This window comes from Thamnophis sirtalis, unplaced genomic scaffold (genome assembly GCF_051295495.1).
Source record: "Thamnophis sirtalis isolate CommonGarterSnake01/CBP01778 unplaced genomic scaffold, rThaSir2_p1.2 scaffold_3, whole genome shotgun sequence".
Taxonomy (NCBI): domain Eukaryota; kingdom Metazoa; phylum Chordata; class Lepidosauria; order Squamata; family Natricidae; genus Thamnophis; species Thamnophis sirtalis.
This window is the reverse complement of record NW_028261383.1, coordinates 165354177-165375236: the sequence shown is the minus strand read 5'-3', so window position 1 is coordinate 165375236 and position 21060 is coordinate 165354177. Positions and strand designations below refer to the sequence as shown.

The 21060-nt window shown below is 41.7% G+C and overlaps 1 protein-coding gene and 1 non-coding gene across 2 annotated transcripts in view; one reads left to right on the top strand and one right to left on the bottom strand.

Moving 5' to 3' along the window:
• The first annotated feature begins 464 nt into the window (after positions 1-464).
• LOC106552507 (uncharacterized) overlaps positions 465-21060 on the top strand; it is a 28929-nt gene continuing 8333 nt past the window's right edge. The window contains exons 1-15 of the mRNA XM_087708275.1: positions 465-692; positions 4516-4553; positions 5761-5819; positions 6669-6761; positions 7709-7836; positions 8921-9067; positions 11937-12020; positions 12137-12304; positions 13031-13127; positions 13248-13471; positions 14535-14688; positions 16799-17010; positions 18118-18235; positions 19305-19510; positions 20878-20995. Of these exons, the coding sequence (XP_087564401.1) occupies positions 465-692; positions 4516-4553; positions 5761-5819; positions 6669-6761; positions 7709-7836; positions 8921-9067; positions 11937-12020; positions 12137-12304; positions 13031-13127; positions 13248-13471; positions 14535-14688; positions 16799-17010; positions 18118-18235; positions 19305-19510; positions 20878-20995 (2074 nt within the window). The remainder of the gene's footprint in view (positions 693-4515; positions 4554-5760; positions 5820-6668; positions 6762-7708; positions 7837-8920; positions 9068-11936; positions 12021-12136; positions 12305-13030; positions 13128-13247; positions 13472-14534; positions 14689-16798; positions 17011-18117; positions 18236-19304; positions 19511-20877; positions 20996-21060) is intronic.
• Positions 4020-4091, bottom strand: TRNAE-UUC (transfer RNA glutamic acid (anticodon UUC)). Its single transcript has one exon. It is a non-coding gene; the product is annotated as a tRNA-Glu (tRNA).

Genomic DNA, 21060 nt, shown 5'->3' with positions numbered 1-21060 from the left:
GAGTTTCCTTGTTTCCCGCCATTTTCCTGTGTGCTGTGTGTGGTCTGTGATTTACCTCATGATGTTCCTGTCGTGTTGATTTTCCTGATGATGCTTCTGTTTGTCTCCTGTAAATATATTTATTTACATAAAATTGCCAATTTGTGTCAATGACTCTGACTCCATTTGAAAACCGGTTGCGCAATTCCCTGACAAATCTGATCAGAGGACCTATTTGGATGGAGACCATATCACACCACACCAGTCAGGAGGTCCTCACTGTTAAGCTTCCCCTGCAAAGGCTCTTTGCTGCCAATTCACAGCCTTCCCACCTCATGGTCCATTCCACACCTGAACGTGTCACCTGAACAGGTATATCCCTTAAGAAATCCAACCAAAACTGAAAAGCTACCCACCCAAAGCACCAACTGAACTTTGTCTTCATGAAGCCAAAGCTACAGATGCAGAGATGAGGATTGATTAGAATGTCTTTTGAACAGTACATCAACTGCATCTCATCTTTTGAGATGGAAAAACCCAAAAGGTTAAAGGAACCTGCACATGTTGTGGTCCAAGGGAACCAGCTGTGCAACTTGTCCCGTATTCACAATAGCCCCATAGCTTGTGACGAGGAAGGGATGGATGAGGAAAACATAGGTGGCAGAAGAACCGATGCCTCTGTTCCCATGAACATCAGCCACTTGTTTGATCAGGCAAAACTAAAAGGTGTATTGGCATCATTTTTGAAACCTTTTACCCAATATTAGGAGTACAGACGAGATATAACAGATTTTACAGAAGTTGTGAGTACTCCATCACTGGAGGCTTTTAAAGAAAATATTGGACAACCATTTAAATATGAGCCAGCAGTGTGTAGCAGCTGCCAAAAAAGCCAACACAGTTTTAGGCTACATAAACAGAGAGATAGAATCAAGATCACGCGAAGTGTTAATACCACTTTATAAGGCCTTGGTAAGGCCACACTTGGAATACTGCATTCAGTTTTGGTCACCACGATGTAGAAAAGATGTGGAGACTCTAGAAAGAGTGCAGAGAAGAGCAACAAAGACGACTAGGGCATTGGAGACTAAAACATATGAAGAAAGGTTGCAGGAACTGTTTAATGAAAAGAAGGACTAGGGGAGACATGATAGCAGTGTTCCAATATCCCAGGGGCTGACATAAAGAAGAGGGAGTCAAGCTATTCTCCAAGGCACCTGAGGGCAGGACAAGAAGCAATGGGTGGAAACTTATCAAGGAGAGAAGCAACTTAGAACTGAGGAGAAATTTCCTGACAGAACAGTTAGAACAATTTATTAGTGGAATGATTTGCCTCCAGAAGTTGTGAATACTCCAACACTGGAAGTTTTTAAGAAGATGTTGGATAGCCATTTGTCTGAAATGGTATAGGGTTTCCTGTTTATTTATTTATTTATTTATTTATTTATTTATTTATTTATTTATTTATTTATTTATTTATTTATTTATTTAACTTATATACCGCTTCATAGGGCTTTCAGCCCTCTCTAAGCGGTTTACAGATTTTTAGCAAATTGAGTCAGCAAATTGCCCCCACAGTCTGGGTCCTCATTTCACCCACCTCGGAAGGATGGAAGGCTGAGTCAACCTTGAGCCGGTGAGATTTGAACCTTGAGCCGGTGAGATTTGTAACTATATACCAATGGTACATTATTTTATAAACATTCTCTTTTAAATTATAATGTAGTATGAATGTCAATCTTTTTAACCACATGTTTTCCAACCATCTCAACATTACATTATCACAAAAGTTCTTAGCCCATTTTATCATGCCAGCTTTCAATTGTTCTTTGTTTCAAATTTCATGTAGAAAAATGTGTACGTTTTAATCAAGTACATAATCAGCTTCAAATTCTGTCTTCTGCTGCTCAGTTCCAGATGCCCTATTATCTGCTTTAAATCTTCCTTTTTAACTGTCTATACAAAAACCATATCCTCTGCAACCAGTTGCTCTTTTGGTTTCATCTTTGGTTCTTGCATCTTCCAACAGGTTAACTACCGTAGTTCTCTTTGCCTGCTGTTTCCTCCTCCTGAAAAAGAGGTGTCCGTGCCTTTAAAACCAGGATATTCAAGAGGGGAATCTTTTTATTTTGGGAGGCTTCTGACGGATTATTACAAAAGGCACATGATGTTGCCAGGAGCTTTTCTTTTTTTAAAGAGCGAGAAATAGCAAGTGGTCATAAAACAAACCATGCCGAAGGAATATCTTTAAATTAAACGGCATTCTAGAGGGGAGAAAATCTTTCTCCTGGAAGGCCGAAGAAAAAAACTGCAGAAATTAACAGCTCTGTCAACAACACGTTTTTAAAAAATGAAAAATGAGAGGTATGTATAATGCCATGATTGTCCAAAGTTCCTATGTAAAAGTTTGCAAACTAAAAAACAAATTAAATTAAGATTCACATGACATATGCCATTGACTTTTCTCTTTAGCTGCCATTCCTCTATAATCTATGCAGTTCTTCTGTTTTCCGAAATGCCTATGGCAAATTCAGAAAATTAATCTTATACAAACGCATCAGAATCCGATTAGGATTTGGCTCCTTAATAAGTAAAAGTTAATATGTAAAGAAAAGTATCAAGGAAGTCTGCTCATATGCAAAGTATATTCCTATAAGACAGCTTTCCCACAAGATGTGATTTGCCTGTTTTGGACTATTCTTCCCATTAATGTTTACCATAATCTTTGAGAGCCAGTTGGTGTAGTGATCAGGCATCAGACTAAAACTCAGGAATCTGTGAGTGGGTGATTTTTGGCCAGTCTCTCTTTCTCAGCTGTAGAAAGCAGGCAAGTGATTAGTCCAAATTGCCAGAAGGACCCAGGACTGATTCAAAGGCATATATAATGATGGGTACATAATATATAAATAAATATAAATATATAATACAAAATGTATTATAAATATATTATGTAAACAACATCTGGGGCATCACTGAACTACCATTGGCATTGACAAAATCATCCCCAGTCAATTGCAAAAGGCAGCTTTACTTGGTACAGATAAAAGGTATCCTGCAACGATACCTTTAATCCTATTCATCAATATCTTCCTGTCCCAGGTCCTTGGGAAAGAGTTAGCAGGTAGACAAAAATGCCAAATCCAGTCTGAACATCTGACTGTGTGACAAGCATAATGATGACGATGATGACAAAAATCACCATCAGTCAATTGCAAAAGACAGCTTAATATGGAACAGCTTACATCCTGTGACAGTTCCTTCCGTCAAGCAACATCTACTTATCCCAGGTTCTTGAGAAGGGCTCATTAGGTGGATAACAATGCAAACCCATCTGGCTGTGCACCTAACCATAATAATTTTGACCACTGGAAATGAAAAGTAAACATTTAAACACCTGGAGATGAATAAAAACACCTGGAATTGGAGTGGGCTACAGTATATATCTCCCTAGAGCAGAGGTCTTTAAACTTGGCCACTTTAAGACTTGTGGACTTTAACTAGCAGAATTCTCCAGCCAGCTCTGCTAGAATGGACACCACCAGCAAGGGATGTTAAGGGGCATAATTTAACAATGTCAGGAAGCCATCAGCAGTTTCATTCAAAGTGGGCTTTATATAAGGCATATCATATACAATACAATACAATACAATACAATACAGTACAATACAGTATAATACAATACGCTCATCTTACTTTCTAATTTGCACTGTAATCTTCAGAGTGTCAAGTAATCTTACTCTAAGCTGGTTATACTTTATGAATGTTGCATTAAACAATATTTTCTTATGCAGTATTGCCTTTTTTAAATATTGTAAAAAAAGGCCCTTGAATTGAAGGAGTGGTGTGTAAAAATATAAATAAGAGTGCACAGAAAATAGAATTTATGGATAAATAGCACTATGGCAAGCATTTTTCAAATACCCAGGGCAGGATTTACAAAAGCACAGAACCTAACTAATTTTTTTCATGTAAGCTCATTTAAAATTAATATCCTCCAACTTGGCAGAAAGACAAAAAAAATATTGTTCCAAAAGTAATCTTTCCCATACCGGGAGTCGAACCCGGGCCGCCTGGGTGAAAACCAGGAATCCTAACCGCTAGACCATATGGGAAGGACATATTCAACTCGTTTCCCCAGCTCAGGTCAAGAATGAAGAAAGCCAAGTCAAGTCAGCCCGTGCCTGCCATCTTTTGGAGGGACAGCAAAGTGCTATAATTTAAAGCAATCACTTTTCTGAGCGACTATCCTTTGCATTGTCAGTCCCATGCAGCGATAAGTCTACTACAGTAGTATCTTAAATGAAAGAACATTTAAGAACATTTAACGCTGGAGCCTCCCTACGTTTACCTAATAGTAAATTCTGTGATGAAGTTTACAGGAAGGCACGTTTAGGATTGCAGCTCGAGGTCCCTTCGGACTGAGGTGTTGATCCAGACTGCAGAATTCCGAAAATCCACCAGAGGGCAGCAATAAAGAAGAGGATTGTTTCGATTCCCTGCCATCCAGCGTTAATCCAGAGGTTTGCAACCCTACAGCTCTCCATTAGAGCAACATCTTCCTCTGATGAATCCAATTAAGGAGTAAGGGAAAGAGGTAAATTGGCGGGAGGTAAGTGCAGACACCTGGGATAACGAGGGGCCGAGCTGGTTAAAAGGCAGCTGCAAGCTCTCCTCCCTAATGTTCTCTTCTGAAATTGCTTTTGTACTGATGGGGAGAGTCTGAGTGATCCTACAGAAGGGAACTTTTAGCTTGGTAGTTTTGTCCTTCTCATGTTCCAGGAGAATGGTTTCATATCTTGCAGTAAGGTGAGTTTAGGGGGATGGTGGAAAAAGTTGGCCTGGACTTAGGAAAAAAATGTATCTTACTTAAAATAAGCTTAGTATTTGGGATTGTGGGTCATATTAAGCTGCATTTTACTTAATTGTGGTTTATTAGATAAGAAACAACTGGTTGGGTTCACACAGCTTACAAAACTACCAATAATACTGGTACCTGAATGCCATAGGTGAACCCAAGTATTTGACACAATAGAGGGTTAGCTTTACCTAGATTGTATCCTAATATTTTATCACTATATTCTAAAAATGATGTAACTTCTTATGCTAAATTGTAATGTGGTTTGTTTTTATTTTGGTTTTTATTAAACCATAGCAGATAGCTTAGTGTGCATAGTTCAATACTTAACTATAGTTATACCTGTGTCCATCTCTAACCCATAATTTGTGAGCATGTTTGGCTGGGGTAACTTATTGCATCCTGTGATTTTATTTGATTTGGCTTGATATGATAGGTCAATCAATCCATTGTGGGTTGTAAACCAAGCACTTTAGAAACCCAGCCAGTGACACCATAGGACTAAGCTATGATGGTGTTCTAAGATGTGAATTCAGACTGGGTGTATTATGCACCCTCTGCCCTTGCCAGCAAAAACTAAGATGTGATTTCTTTGATTTTTGTCAAAGTGGTACATGGGCTCATCATCTCTACTGTGCCTTATGGGTTTTGGCTTAATGGAAAGATTGAGTCTGGGTGTTAACTTATTAATGGGTTTTCTGTGAGAATGGAACTGAATGAAAGCTACTGAGCAGCTGCTCTTCCTGCTGCGGAGACCTTAAAGTAGGTTTTGGCTTTCAGTGAGCTAGATCCTGAAATCCCAGCTTCTGCTACAGCTAGCCAGCATCGTATCAAGCATATTAACCAGCCTGGAAAGAGTGAGGAGGATGTTCTCTGTGATTGAGCTGCCTGTATAAAATGTGACCTTACCCAAATATCTCTTTCAGACTGTTTCTCCTCGTTGTTCTGGTCCCTGGAACATGGCTCCAGTTTGCTTCTATAGCAGGTAAGCAGGAGGCTGAGCAAATGCAGCAAACTAAGATCTTTGTATGCTTTGACTGCCGCTGGAGAAGGACATCTCCATGGAGTAGAAAGAGTCCCTCCCCCAATTTTCTTTCTTTTGAAGAAATAGAAGGTGGCCTAGTCCTCATCTTGATTAATCACACAAATTGGGCAAAGATTATGTCTTGCTCTTTTCCAAGGTGCAGCCTACTAAGAAATTGGTACCTTTTAGATATTTTGATTAATTGTTTCTTCCATTATTATTAGAATGGTTAATAAGGAAGGTCAGATAGTAGGTACAGCTAGAGATAGCAACATATATTATACTTCTGGCTATTGCTTGATTGGAAAAGCATCTTGGGACTCAGACTCTGGCAAAGCACTATCGTTAAATTTTTCCAAGCTCTTCCATGCTATATTCATAATCCATACAGGTTATGCAGAGAGTAAGCTGGTTTGGTGTTCTTTTATTGCAGCCTTCCCCAGCTTAACATGCTTTAGATATTTGGATTATCTTTTTGGCCTTTAGTCTCTGGCGGGAAAGAAAGAAATTAAAGTGTAAAATATCTGGAGAAGCTGGTGAATTGGTGCAGGCTTCTGCAGTTATCAACTGGATCATGTCAAGAATTTCAGATATTCTGAACAGTTGCCTTGCCCATTGGAGAGACCACGACCTGATCCTTTTGGAAACTTTGTTCTCATGCTAAAACAGATCCAGTCAGTTTGAAACATCCCTCACAGGGCGATTGTTGGGAGAAATAGGCAGAGGAAAGCCCCAGGTACCCCACCTTGTGTTCCTGAATGAAATATGAGATTCGAATCTAATAAAATGTTCTTCCTCTTTGAGGTTCAGATCGGGTGGAAGTGGAATGTCTAGGCAGCCTTGCAAAACTCAAGTTGAATCCGAGTTATTTCCACAACAAGTATGTCACTTTTGCTGCCCTTGGTGAGTTTTGATCCTCCTTTGTCTTTTATTGTGAATTGTTAGGAATTTTTCAATCTGATCTTTGTTTTTTAATATGGCATTCCATCTGATGATGCAAGGATGAAGTAATGCTGTTTAGTAAAGCGGTGCAGTGCATCAGATTCAATCTCCAGAGTATGTTTTAAAATGCACTGCAGGAGCCTGCAATAGAGCATCTTGCCTGCAGCATCTTAAAGCAGCCGGGTCTATTCCCAGAAATGTCTGGCAGCTGCCTTAAAATGTTGCAAACAGATGCAGCATTCACTCTCTGCAACATCTTTCAGGAAGTGAATCCAAAGAACTGTGTGGCTTTCTACCTGAGTGGTTAACTCTCTAGGCTCTAGGCAAGTGACAATAACTTGTGCTATAGCTTCAATTTGTCTTCCTAAGTTAACCTCCCTTCATTCCATTTGGAAATCAAATATTTGGGTTTGTTTACTGCCTGGATGGGAGGCTGTCTAAAATCCCACTTGAGACTTCTCCACTTGCATATTGAAGGAATATGCTTAATGGTTTCTATATGTTGTAATTCCTCTAAATCTCCCCACCACAATCAGATTTTTTTTAAAAAACAACCTAGTACATTAGAACTATTAATATCAATTGATTTTTGAGGCAAAAGCTATCTTAGCAGCCATTTAATATTGTAGACACATCTATAGTAAGCTCTCTTCCCTGCCAATGATGGCATACATCCATAATTCTGATGCATATTTTCTCTGCTCAAGCTTTCCATCTTTTATGCTGCACCACAAGGGAGGAAATCACTTTCCCCAAACATTTGCAAATATGTACCTGCCTTAGGTGGAAAAAGGCCTATGCTGCTTATCTTTTATGCAAGATCATGCTTGTCAACAATATGGTGCTGATAACTGCTTAGAAACAGAGTTTTCCTGTTTCTGAATAACTCAATATATTTGTTCTTTCAGATCAGTTTGGCAGAGCTTGGCCGATCAATGAGGTCCAGGGTATGAAATGTGGCTATACCATCTTCCAGGATGCTTGGGGGAACATTGAGGTCCGGGCCTCCCTGATTGGCTGCTACACTCAGATAGTGGTAGGTAGGAGAGGTGTATAATGGTGGACTGGCTGTAAACCAGGCTCTGGAATTCTATACTAATGTCTCAATTCTCAAAGAAAATGATTTGGTCATCATCCATCTTCTTTTGGACAAAGGCTGCAGGTAGATGTTCTGTAGGGTGTAGAGGGCACCCTAGGGATGGAGCAAGAAAGGAAATGGGTGTGATCAAAGCAAAAAAGAGGATATGTTTTTATGTTGTCATAAGCCAATCTGTAAGGCACAGGTGTTAAACTCGCCAAGTCATGTTGCCGTCATGTGACATTTTACACCATTTTCCCCATTCGCGGAGCTGGGGTGGGTGTGGCCTGCGCATGAGGCATCCGGCCTGCAGGCCACCAGTTTGACACCCCTGCTGCAGGGTTCGCTCGGGGGTGTGCTGCTCACGCACGCACAGTACAACTAAAATTGCGCACATGCAGAAGCAAAAAAACAAGATAGCGCCACCGGGAGAACTGGTTTGGGGGCATGACAGTCCTGGGTCGCTGCCAGTTCCAGCGAGCCAAGCCACCAAGCTACTACTGGTTTGGCCAAACCAGTCCGAATAGGTAGGAACCCACCATTGCCCTGCTGTGAGGTGTTCAAACATTTTCCTCATTATACCCAGGGTTAAGATGTTTAACCTGAATCTACAAAAATCTGAGGGACCCTGAAAAAAATGCAGAATGTTGTTCCCAGGTTGGAAGATGTATACACAAACGCTAATCTAGGGGTAGGCAAGGTCATGATACTACTTATCACTGCCCACCTTCTTATGCTACATGCAGTCCTACTATATTATCGTGAGTCACCATCATCTGGAATGGTACAGGATCCCTGTCTCTATGAAGCTTGCAATTTGTTCTGCAATACTGTTAACTTCCTGCTTGCGATGTTAATATGGAAATTGTAATCCTGTTCCAGCAGTTCTGAAGATGTTCTTTTCCTATACTGTACACCTCACTAGCAATGTTGTACCTTAAATACTTAAACCAGCACCACTTAATAGGAGGCGTTTCTATGTGCAGGGCCCAAGACCTTGCTGTTAATTATTGCTTTCTTCTTTCTGCAATCTTTTATTTAGGATGATCAACAGTTCACACTAACCATACAAATCGAGGCAGCAACAAACCCAGAGATGCACAATGCAGCTTTGCTCAATGTCCCTGTGAGTTGCTCATATGGCCCATGGCAGCCGAGGGAAATTGTCTGTGAGACAAACTATATGGAGGTAAGTTTGGAGAGCGGTCAAGCAATCCTCAGCACTGATAGTGCTACACAATCAAAATTGTGATGGTTGTACAATTTTCCTGTAAACATGTTGCCAGGAGCTCTCAGATACATTGTGACAGTGGACAAGCTGAACTGCACTTGAATAGCTCTGGTTCTGTGTGTGTTACATAGAAGTAGTGGAAGTAGAATGCAGTTGGCACTTGAACCTGTATGGGTTCTTAGATTCTCCTTTAAGATTTGTTGTTTTTAGTAACGCCAGGTTAAAGCCTGCAGGCGAATAATTTGAAAAGAGATTAATGCTGGAACTGTATGTTCTCTTTTATGGATACCAATTGCAGAATCTGTAGCCAAGAAGTCCTAATCCTCTGCCAAAGAAAGTCACATTTTGCAAGTATAATTCTGTACTAAGGCTAGATGTTGAATTGTGTCAATTTGGGAGAGGCAACTTTGGGAAGGAGGAGAATGTGAAAATCTTGCCAGTCTCTGCTTTTCAGTCATTCTAACATTTTGACAAGTACTACTGATACTTACAAGTAGGGCTGTATGCTCTTCTGTTCAGTTGCCAGTTGAGACAACACAAACACACCCAGCTTTCCACTACAGGTGGCCCTCGACTTACAACACTTCATTTAGCGACCAAAGTTACAACAGCACTGAAAAAAGTGACAGTTTTTCACACTTATGACCATTGCAGCATTCCCCACCGTCATGTGATCAAAATTCAGTCGTTTGGCAACTGATTCCTATTTATGACAGTTGCAGTGCCTTGGGGTCATGTGATCACTTTTTGCGACCACTTGACAAGCAAAGTCAATAGGGAAGCCACTTAACAATCATGTGACTAGCTTAACAACTGCAGTACTCACTTAACAAAGATCACAAGAAAGATGGTAAGAAAGGTTGTGAAATTGGGCAAAACTCACTTAACTTCGGGAAGAATAATGCAGAGCTCTAGCGACTGAGGGAAGAATAATGCAGAGCTGGGCCCATCATTTTCTGCACAAGGCGGTTCCTTTTTTTTTTTTAACATAGTAAGGCTGGTTCAGTTTTCGGATAACCTTGAATGTGCCTGGAGGTAAGTTTGGAATTGAACAATTGAAGTAACACATCTAAAGAGCCATATTAAACCATATAAAGAGCCATATTATATACCACACATAATATTACACCGGTCCAGCATCTGATTTTGTTAATATAAATTATGCTGTGCTTCTGTGGTTAGATGGCTTAGGCATTTGTTATTTGAACATAGATCTTTTTAACGTTTCTATTTTATTGTGTTTTACTAATCTAGGTGAAATGTTAATATATTGTAGTCCATGTATGATACACCACAGGCTAAATAAATGAATATACCACACCCATCAGTCTGAGAATTTAAGCAGTAGAACTAGAGACAATGATCTTGCCTCAATTTCCCACTGATCCATGATGGAAAACTCAGCTGAAGTCAGGGCAGCATGCATGCGTTGTTAGAACAGGCTGGCCTCTTTGATAGAGTAGAAGGGAGAACCCTTAATTTATAGCATGGACATAAAATAAGGCTGTCCATCATGCCCTGCTTACAATTTAACGCGTCTTTAATGCCTCATCTGCAAAGCATGGTCCAGGAAGCATGGATCATCAACATCCCAAAGGTATCAACTGGCCTCAGGATTACAAATGGGAGGGAGGTGACTTCTTGCCAGCCTGAGTGCTCATCTCCCAATTGGATAGTATCGGTGTAGCAACTAACCATTCTGCGGTGAAGGCTTGTCTCAGGACTTTCCCAATGTACTGCAACACATTTGCTTTATATGACCACCTAAGCTTCTGATAATACAACACATACTTCTGATTTCGGCAAGGAGTGTTGCCTTAAGCAGGAAGTTGTGGTGAGCTGCCAGTGTGGCTGGTGAACTAGATTAATCCACTTCTAAACTCTAATCTTCCTAGCTCAGTGAATATGCTTGTCGCTCCTGCCTCATTAGAGGGCAGGCTGCAGAAAGTGTTCAACTACCTTAGCCTGGGCAAATAGAACATTTATTATCCATTCTTGGTCCTCCTAATTAAGGAAAGTGACTTCCATTTAATGCATTTATTTTATTTGTCTTGTATGCCGCCCACTCCTGGAGGACTCCGGGCGGCTCACAACAGACAAGGGAAGGGGGATAAATAGACAAAGACAACACTTTAAAAAAGACGCAACACTCACAATTTCCGTGGGGCTGGATGTTTCACAAGCCCCCCGGCCTGCTGGAGCAGCCAGGACTTGGTGGCTTTGCGGAAGGCCGGGAGGGTAGTAAGGGTCCAGATCTCCACGGGGAGGTCATTCCAGAGGGCTGGAGCTGCAACAGAGAAGGCTCTCCCCTGGGGAGTCGCCAGCCGGCATTGGCTGGCAGATGGAATCCGGAGGAGACCTAACCTGTGAGATCTAATCGGTCTCTGGGAGATAATCGGCAGGAGGCGGTCTCTCAGGTACCCAGGTTTGCACTATGCTGTTTTCCATCACAGATAAAGCCAGAATAGGGAGTCCCCATGATGGTAAAGCTGCAGATCAGAACATGGCCCTTCTTGACCAGCATTAAAAAAAAGGAACAGATTGTAGTTATTGAGAAGGTTATAGCTTCATACAGCCCTTTTGTGACTTGTGGACTTCAACTCCCAGGGTTCCTAAGCCAGCCATGCTGGCTCAGGAATTCTAGGAGTTGAAGTCCACAAGTCATAATGGGGCCATAGTTCCCTACCTCTGCCTTAATACTACAAAAACATCCAGGCTGAATTTAAGAACTGGAAGCAATGGGGTGGAATGATAGACATTTATGCTCTTAAACCTCTTAAATGCTTGAAATATTTTCCAACTATACCATCTCTTGTTTCCCCACCAGGTCTCAGTGAGAAGAAATTTCCCTTCAATCTCAGATGGTTTTCTTCAAGATCAGCCTGAAGACTGGGCATCTGCTTTGTCAGAGGTATTTCTCTGTCTTCTCCCTGATCCAAACAGAGTCCAGGTAGCATAATTTCCACCCAGACAGTTCTATAACTCTTAAAATGCTTCGTTTTCTTGCTTTCTGCTCCCACATTTTAGGTCAAAAGTGGGACTTCCTCCATATGGCAAATCATCTTTCACATGGGCTCTGAGAATAGATTGATGTTGGTTGAAGAAGCTCAAGCTGCCGGTTATGGGATTAACATGACAGAGACCAGGATCGTGTTGAGAGCTCCCTACAATGCATCTGAAGCTCAGAAAGTGGAAGTGAGCTCACTTTAATTTTCAGAACATATGCAGGACAAAAGGCAGTGGCCAGAATCCATGCGTTCAGTAATGTTGTTTAGCTAAAATAACCATAGCTTGTGGGAATAGGGGTTCATTTCTTCTTCTTGTGCCATATCTGCCATCGGAAATTGGCAATCCTATTTTTATCAACAGCTGCATAAAAAAAGTGCTACTGAGTTTGTCCAAAACAGTCCCTTAGATTTTGAAGCCATGATGTTCTTCTTCTGCCTGGACCTCGTTTGCCTTCAATTTTTCCCTTGGAGGATTAAGTGAAGTATGCCGTATTTTTCCAGGTGTCGCATCACATGTCCAAAATATTCTAACTTTTGCTTTTTTATAGTGTTGATGATTTCTCTTGGTTTTCCCAGGCAGCTTATCACCTCCTTATTTTTGATTTGGCCAACCCAGCTTATACGTAACGGCCACCAGTGAATCCATATTTCACTTCATGTCCATTTCTACCCTTCTCTATTAGTATGGATAGGCACATGGGATTGGTGCCTTCAGTCTAAAGAACGTGGTGATATCCCTGATCCCCTACGTACCCATCTGTCTATGGCCCAGGGATACTTGCTCTTTGAAAAAAATGTAATATCATCAAATGTGATTTGTATATAGAGAGATATTTTATTCCATGTCCTGAAGATCTGGCAATTTGACACTTGGGCAAAGTAAAAAATCGGAAACTTCTTGCTCCTGTTTCAGATCAGTGGCATCCCTTTTTCTTCTGTGAGATCCAGTACCTACTACAAGCAGCGCTGGAATGTCTTCATAGTCGATGCTGCCGTGGCCTGCCCTATAGGTGGGTAAAAAAAGAATAATGATCTACAGGCCATGGATCCCTGACCCAATCTCTGAAGGCTTAGGTTTCCCTCCTTATAGCCTTATACTATCTTTTCTCTTCTACCCTTTTACTCCCTAGATGGTATAACCTACGTCGAAGAAACAATCACTTGGACTATCCCAAAGCAGGTTTCTCCTCTTCTAATTGGAGCTGGTACAATCAAAGAGTTGCACGTAGAGATGGGTGTCGACTTATACAAACTGTCAAGCCAGGATATAAAAAGCCGAGGTTACACGCTGGCCAGTAACAAGGATGCCATTATAGTAAAGATACCCATTGGTGCACTGGGTGGTAGCTACAAGGTAGGCATGGGAAACGTTTTGGATATTAAAAGCTACTCTAGGTGATGGCGCATTACAAAGAGGGGATATGGTATATATACTGATGAGTCAAATGTTCTGATGCAGATTTTTAGACTTTTAGATGAGCTGAGGTGGCGCAGTGGTTAAATGCAGCACTGCAGACTACTTCAGCTGACTGCAGTTCTGCAGTTTGGCTGTTCAAATCTCACCGGCTCAAGATTGACTCAGCCTTCCATCCTTCCGAGGTGGGTAAAATGAGGACCCGGATTGTTGTTGGGGGCAATATGCTGACTCTGTAAACCGCTTAGAGAGGGCTGAAAGCCCTATGAAGCGGTATATAAGTCTAACTGCTATTGCTATTGCTATTTTAAGTTTTTCTCTTCATTTGTATCGTGTTAAGCCCATTGCGATACAATATAGCTCACCTATATTGGTGGGGGAAAGCATCTTTTTTTTAAGAGGCTGTGCAAAAATATTTGGGTGCCATATCAGTTCTCTTAAGGACCCAAGCTGCTCAACCCTGGTCTAGCATAAATGAGGACAGATTCCAGGTGTTCATTTATTTTTCACATTTTTGAATTGCCCATCTCCCTCCGAGAGGGACTGGTGGATTCCCACTGTTCACAAGCCCTAGGCAACATGGCCAATGGTGAGAGGTGATGGTGTAGTTTTAACGCCATCTGAAGAGCCTCATTTTGCACATTTTTGATCTCTCAAGATACATTATTTGAAGTGGGGAGAAGAAAAATGAATGGCTGACCACGGTTCAGCTTCTGCTTCTGAATGGTACGGTGCATTGAAATGTCGGACTGATGGCAACAGAGCAAACTGGATTCTAAGGGGGATGCCCATTTTTAATACATGATTTGTCTCGATAGATGACCACTTAAGCCAGGGGTGTCAAACTGGCGGCCCACGGGCTGGATGCGCCACACGCAGGCCATGCCCACCCCCAGTTCCACAAATGGGAAAAACATCATGAAACGTCACATGACAGCAACGTGATGCATGAGTTTGACAGGCATGACTTAAGCGATGATTACCAGTTGTTCTTGTCTTCCAGAGTCACGTGGTTGATGGAAAATTGATGATCACCTACAGAATCAACACCTTTGTGGATCATTTATGGGAAGATGACAAGAGAGGTATTACGAAGCATCTTATACTGAAGAAGATCAGCACACCTTTGCAGCTTGCACCCATCAGGATTACAGACTGTGAGTTGTTGTTTTTTTAATAAGAAATTGATACAGCACAGTAGAAAGATGCTGTGTCTATAGTCTTCTGTAGAAGGTGCGATTTTCTATAAAGCTTTCTAGTGGTGGAATGTTCTCTATTGCCCCCTAGTGGTCGGCAGGCCACCTAGATATGTGGGCACACTTGAGTTTTGCAAGATCTGACTTTTAAAAATGCTTTCCTGGAATAATGATCACACATTTAGATGGTCATTTAAGCAGGACCCGTTGTCTATCATCCCTAATATTGTTTCACCTGCACACTTTTTAGTTTACCACAAGCGGGTTACCCAGAGGGATAAGTTCAGAGAATATAAAGGTTGTTGTAAAAATATCTCTGAAGAAGGCAGTGGCAAACAACTTTTTAATGGAGCCTTGCCAAGAAAACTGCATGGGTGTGTCCATGAAGTCATCGGGAGTTGCTTGAAGGGGATTTTGTATTACTGCAGAGCACAGCTCTAGGCAACCACACCCACCATCTTCATTTCCTTAAGTGCTGGAGCTCAGTTAGACATTAAAAAAAAAACATGTCGTGACATGTTGCTGCCATCTTTATCCCTCAATAATAAGGGATAGAGAAACGCGAGAGAAAACAAAGGTCTTTTGATTAACTTATAAAGTGTGGGTCAGAAGACCACAAAGAGGTGGCTCTGGAGTTCTTAACAGACAGAAAGCAATCGGGTTTTCTTAGAGGGAGTGGTGGAAACCAGGACATCTTGTCCAGGGTCCCCCTACAAACCTGGCTGAACCATTTTTTTTTAAATTGAAAATTTTGAAAAAAAAAACTTACAAATATTTACCTCCCTCCCCCTCCCCTCCCCTCCCCCCCAACCCCCCTCCTCCCCGGCTTCCCAGAACCAATACAGGGTATAAATCTTTAACAAAGCTATTCTAAGATAAACTTTAAAAAAAGTTAGTATCATCTTTCATTTGAGCTTTAACTCCTCTTTGCTAGGCTAACTCTAAACAGATTATATCATTCCTTGTTTCTTCAGTCATAAACTATCTGAAATTTCTTAGTCCCATATTTATTTTGAGTATAGTCAATCCATCTTCAGTTTATATCTCTCATTTGAGTGATCCTTGAGATATGCTGATATTTTAGCCATCTCTGCTAGGTTTGTTACTTTCAATGTCCATTCTTGAATAGTAGGCAAATCTTCCTTCTTCCAGTATTGTGCCACCAACAGTTGGCTAAACCATTCTTGATGTGTTGTGTGCATATATAGAGAGAGGAACATGCAAGTGTGTGTGTGTGTGTGTGTAGAGAGGGGGGGGGAATCTGAACTCAGAAAGTCAGCTTCACTGAGGCTTAACGTACAGTATCTATTTGCAGCCTTTTGCAGGGGTGGCAACAGATGGCAAAGGAAGAGAAAATGCACCACTTTTGACAGTAAGGGTTGACCTGACACCCAGAAAATGGGCATTGGGTAGCGGCCTGTAAATTGTCCATTCCTGATGTACACTACCTCCTCCTTATCACCCTAGCTTTTTTAAAAAAACAACACTCAACAGAAACATAACAAATGGCTGCCTCTGGACAAGGGACATCAACCTTTGATGATCTTTCCAGTGGATACCAACCCTATTTTCTGCCCATTACTGATAAGGACCACACTGGCTGATGATGCTTTGCTTTGCCATCATGCCAACTTTCCAACATATTTATTTAACAGTTCATCCAATGCCATCCACATTAAATAGGGTAAGAGCAGTGACAGATTAAGGCTCACTGGTGCCCTAAGCACTAATAAATCTTGGTGCCCCCCTCCTTTATACATACTGTACAAATCTTCATTGGGTTTTTTCTTTATTTCTCAACTTCGTGGTGCCCCCTTTGGGGGCCGGATGCCCTAAGCACCTGCTTAGTCTGCTTAATGGTCACTACACTAGGTAGAAGAGTCTGGTGAGCATCAAGAGGTATCTCCCTGTGTACACTGGTGCCTGTGGGCATCATATTGGCTATTCAAGTCTTAGAATCAGCCAAAGGGGAGGGGGTGGTGTCATTCACAAAGCAGTTGGAGGAAAAGATGAGAGAGAACGTCAAGCTCAAAGCAGACTTTTCCTTCAAATGGTTTTCTTCCCCCTGCAGATACAAAGATTAATCTCAAGCTCTTCAATGCAACGGTTGGCTCCTTCTTGCCAGATGTAAACCTGGTTCGTGTGACTGTGGGTCATTCGGGGCCCTTGCCGTTGCCTGAGGCTGAGAAATGGGGCTGTAAGATCATTGAAATCAAACACCCCGACGGCAGCAAAGATTACCTTGTGCAGATCTCATTTGATAGCCCTGGAGTTGAGAAGGAGGTATGAACAGATATCAATGTAGGTCTTGCAGGTGTCACTGTGGGATGTCTTTATCATTAGTAGCAAAAGACCACTGGCAACAGAACTGCTGAAGTTCCTTTTAACCCCAATATAATAATTCAACCAAAAATGATCTCCATTTTTGTAACTCCATGAAATGACATTCTTTGTTGAGTACCAATACATATTTGGGCGATCCGTTCCTGAGAATTCCTGGGAATTTCTAACCTGGGGATGGATTATCCTCCCTTAGTTTTCAGAATAATTTTAGGCCATGTGAATGTCTTTCCCTTCCCTCCCCAGCGCAAAATGGAACATGGTTGGTCAAAGGCTGGGTAAAAGTAGGTGTTAGATAATTGTATTTGCAGAGGAATACTTGGTGAGGTAGGATTAAAACGCATGGACATCTTTTATTAAGTTGTATAAAAGAGGGAGCGAAGATTCAAGCTGTAGGGCAGGGCACGGGTGGGTTGCTGCCAGTTTTATTACAACCCGCGTGTGCACTTTTCAATGTAAATTGCATGCGCAGAACAATTTATAGTGAACTGCCCATGCACAGTCACTAAAATCCAAAATGGCTGGCCGCGTGAGCCAGATCTATGCATCCTGCAGGCTGGATTCGTTCCCGCAGGCCTTGAGTTTGACACCTCTGCTGTAGAGTATCTGTGGTAGAGGTATGACAGTGTTTCAATGTGCTACACATGTAAACAAGTTTTGCAATTTAACTTTTCGAAGATGGAGTCAAAATCAGTCTTCCATAACCTTGGTTTTCTCCAAATTCGTGGTCCTCAGCTCCCAGAATTCATAACGATGGTCATGTTGGCTAGGAAATTGAAATAAGCCAAGTCCTGATATCTAGAGGTTGCTTGGCTGGATAAGGCTGCTCTAAAAAGTTTGCAACCATCTGAATCAGTCCATTCATCTATGTAAATTGTTAGATATTGTGTAGATTTTAATGTAGAGTTACAGAAAGGGACGTATTTTGTAATCCATAAATTTCATCCATCTAAATAGATTGCATGTAACCAATACTAAGCTCACTTAGTTAATAGTTACACTGTTAGTGATAATGTAGAAATTAATGCTTTCCTTTTTAACTTTTCCCAGTATGTGCCAGAACATTTTCGAAATTATACTACCAACCCCGTATTGCAATTCGTTGTGATTCCTCAGGGAGAATTCTTTGAAGTCCCAGTCCCTCTGTTTGCCTTAGTGAGGGATGCAGGTGAGTTGATTGGAGCTAATATTTTCTCCCTCTTTCCATTATGGATATAATGGAATAATGATATGGTTAGAACCTGGAAGATAGATCCTTGGATAGTAGTATACATTTCCATTGCAACTTAGAAGGTAAGCTAGTGAATTGAAAATAAGGTCTGGATATCTGAAATGGTCTAGGGCAGTGTTTCTCAACCTTGTCAACTTGAAGATGTCTGGACTTCAACTACCAGAATTCCCCAGCCAGCGAATGCTTGAAGTCCAGACATCTTCAAATTGACAAGGTTGAGAAACACTGGTCTAGGGTCTCCTGCTTAAGCAGGGGGTTGGACTAGAAGACCTCCAAAGTCCCTTCCAACTCTATTATTCTATGCACTAAATGTTTCGGGTCTCCTGCTTGAGCAGAAGATTGGACTAGGAGACTTCCAAGGTCCCTTCCAACTTTATTATTGTATATTCTATTGACCCAGAAGATGTTACTCTAATGTTGTTACAAACAATTATAGCCTTTCATTGATATCTTAATACTTTTTTTTAATAAGACAGTTAAACAGTAGCACTATGATGTAGTTAGACATTTGTATAATGAACTAGCTGATAACCCGGCATTGTCCAGGTATTTATTTATAGGGGGAAATGTCCAGACCAAATGTAATTTCTAATGTTGGATTTTCCCCCTTACCAGAGGGAGCCTCCTTGTGGAGTACTGTGAAATTACCATTACCATGGCAACTCTACTGCGTTTTACAGTAGAAGCCATTTTAAGGCACAACAGGCTGTATTTTAACAGACCACACCACCCTGAAGGATTTTAGGGGTGGCTTACTCCCACAATATTTTTTTTCCAGAGAGTAAATCATCTGTGTACCAAGTTTGGTTGAAATTGCTCAAGCCGTTCCAGAGTTATGCTGGAACATACACACCTACACACACACAGCCATATATAATCAAGTAGTTGCTCATGCCATTCTGTGAAATTAAGCTGTCAGAAATGTGAATGGGAAATGCTTGGGGATTGGTGCAGTGAGTGGGAAAGTAAAAGGACAGGCACCCATCTTGTTTCCTCTTCTCTCCAGTGCTGCCTCGCGCAGAAGGATTCTGTGATAACGAAGCCCTCTATTTAGTGGTGAAAGCTGGCAATGTGGATCAGAATTGGTTGCCCTTTGTGGGAAACACACGTCTCACCCAAGAGACTGCACAGACCCTTGAGTATGGATTGCAGGTCAATCAAACTCACCTGGTCCTGAGAGTGCCGAAGCTCGCCACTCACGTGTTTCTGGAGGTATGACAAACCTTGGTCTGGGCAGCCCTTCCATTGAAGAATGTAAAGGGGTGCCCTTCAGGATGGAGTGGGAACCGTGGGTAACTATTGTGAACAAGCCTCCCGGGGTCTGCAGGCACAGGTAGGCATTGGACTCCCCCTTGCTGCCTTCAGCTCCAACAATCTAGGTCAGGGGTCTCCAACCTTGGGCACTTTAAGCTTTGCTGGCTGGGGAATTCTGGGAGTTGAAGTCTGCCAGGCTTAAATTGGCCAAGGTTGGAAACCCCTGACCTAGGTGACAAACATCTGGATGGCACTAAAAGGTAGCAAAGAGTGAGTTTGCAATGTCTCTGCACTGCCATCTTGTGATCATCTGGATGTCTCCAGCCCAAGCGTGAGCCATGATGGAAGACTAGCCCAGAATAAAACAGAAGAGTGAGCAAGTGAAGGATCACCCACTTGCTCCTGTGGCTGCTATTACCTTTTCTCCTGATGTTCCTGATGTTGCCTCATTAGTAACAACACGATACTGTTGGCAGCTAACCTTGGAAATTGTTCATGGTTTCCTCACAATCAGTGCTGCTCACTCACTTCCTTCGCCTCCCTCCTCCTACCTCTCTGTGAAAGAACGCAAGGAGAGAAAATGGCCACACCATATCTGGACTGTAAAAAGTCCAGGGAACCACTGAATGGCAGGAAATAGGGGGATTCTTCGTTGTATCTTGCTTTGGGGGTAGAAAACATTACTTATACTTCTAGGAAGTTCCTGCTTCCTAGAAACAAACCTGTAGTCGACTTCCTTTACTTCTGGGAGTAAGCAACCTGCTTGTTTATTATAAGCCAGTATCAAAACCCTCTTTGGTTCAGTAGCAGGTTCTTGTTCCTTCTCTTCCACCATCTAGATGTGTTACTGTAATCTTCACGCTATTTCCAAAGAGGCCATTTCTTTTTCTGTATTAATGAATGGAGAAAATAATCTTCCTGGGAGCCATCTCGGGCAAAGGTACATAAATTGCTGCAGTTAAGAGCTGCATTTGAACTTTGAACAGCCGAGGTGGCGCAGTGGTTAGAGTGCAGTACTGCAGGCTACTTCAACTAACTGCTAGCTGCAGTTCGGCAGTTCAAATCTCACCGGCTCAAGGTTGACTCAGCTTTCCATCCTTCTGAGGTGGGTAAAATGAGGATCCAGATTGTTGGGGGCAATAGGCTAACTCAGTCAATCACTTAGAGAGGGGTGTAAAAGCACTATGAAGCGGTATATAAGTCTAAGTGCTAGTGCTAGTGCTAGCCAGCCAGGAGAAAACCTAAATAAAATACCCTGAAACCTAACATTAAAGTGTACTTTGTGATATGATGCTTAATCATTTCCTACTCTCTTTGTGTCCTAGGAAATAAACTCCTTTGGGGTTGTGACCACCTTCCAGTTGCAATTCAAGGACCATCTCAGTCAAACAGAAATGATTGAATTTACCATTTCCTGCACCTTCTCTCCAAAAGATCTAATTGGTAAATGATATTCCTGTCTCAATGTCTGAAGGATGTTGATTCTGATATCCTTCCAGATACATTAA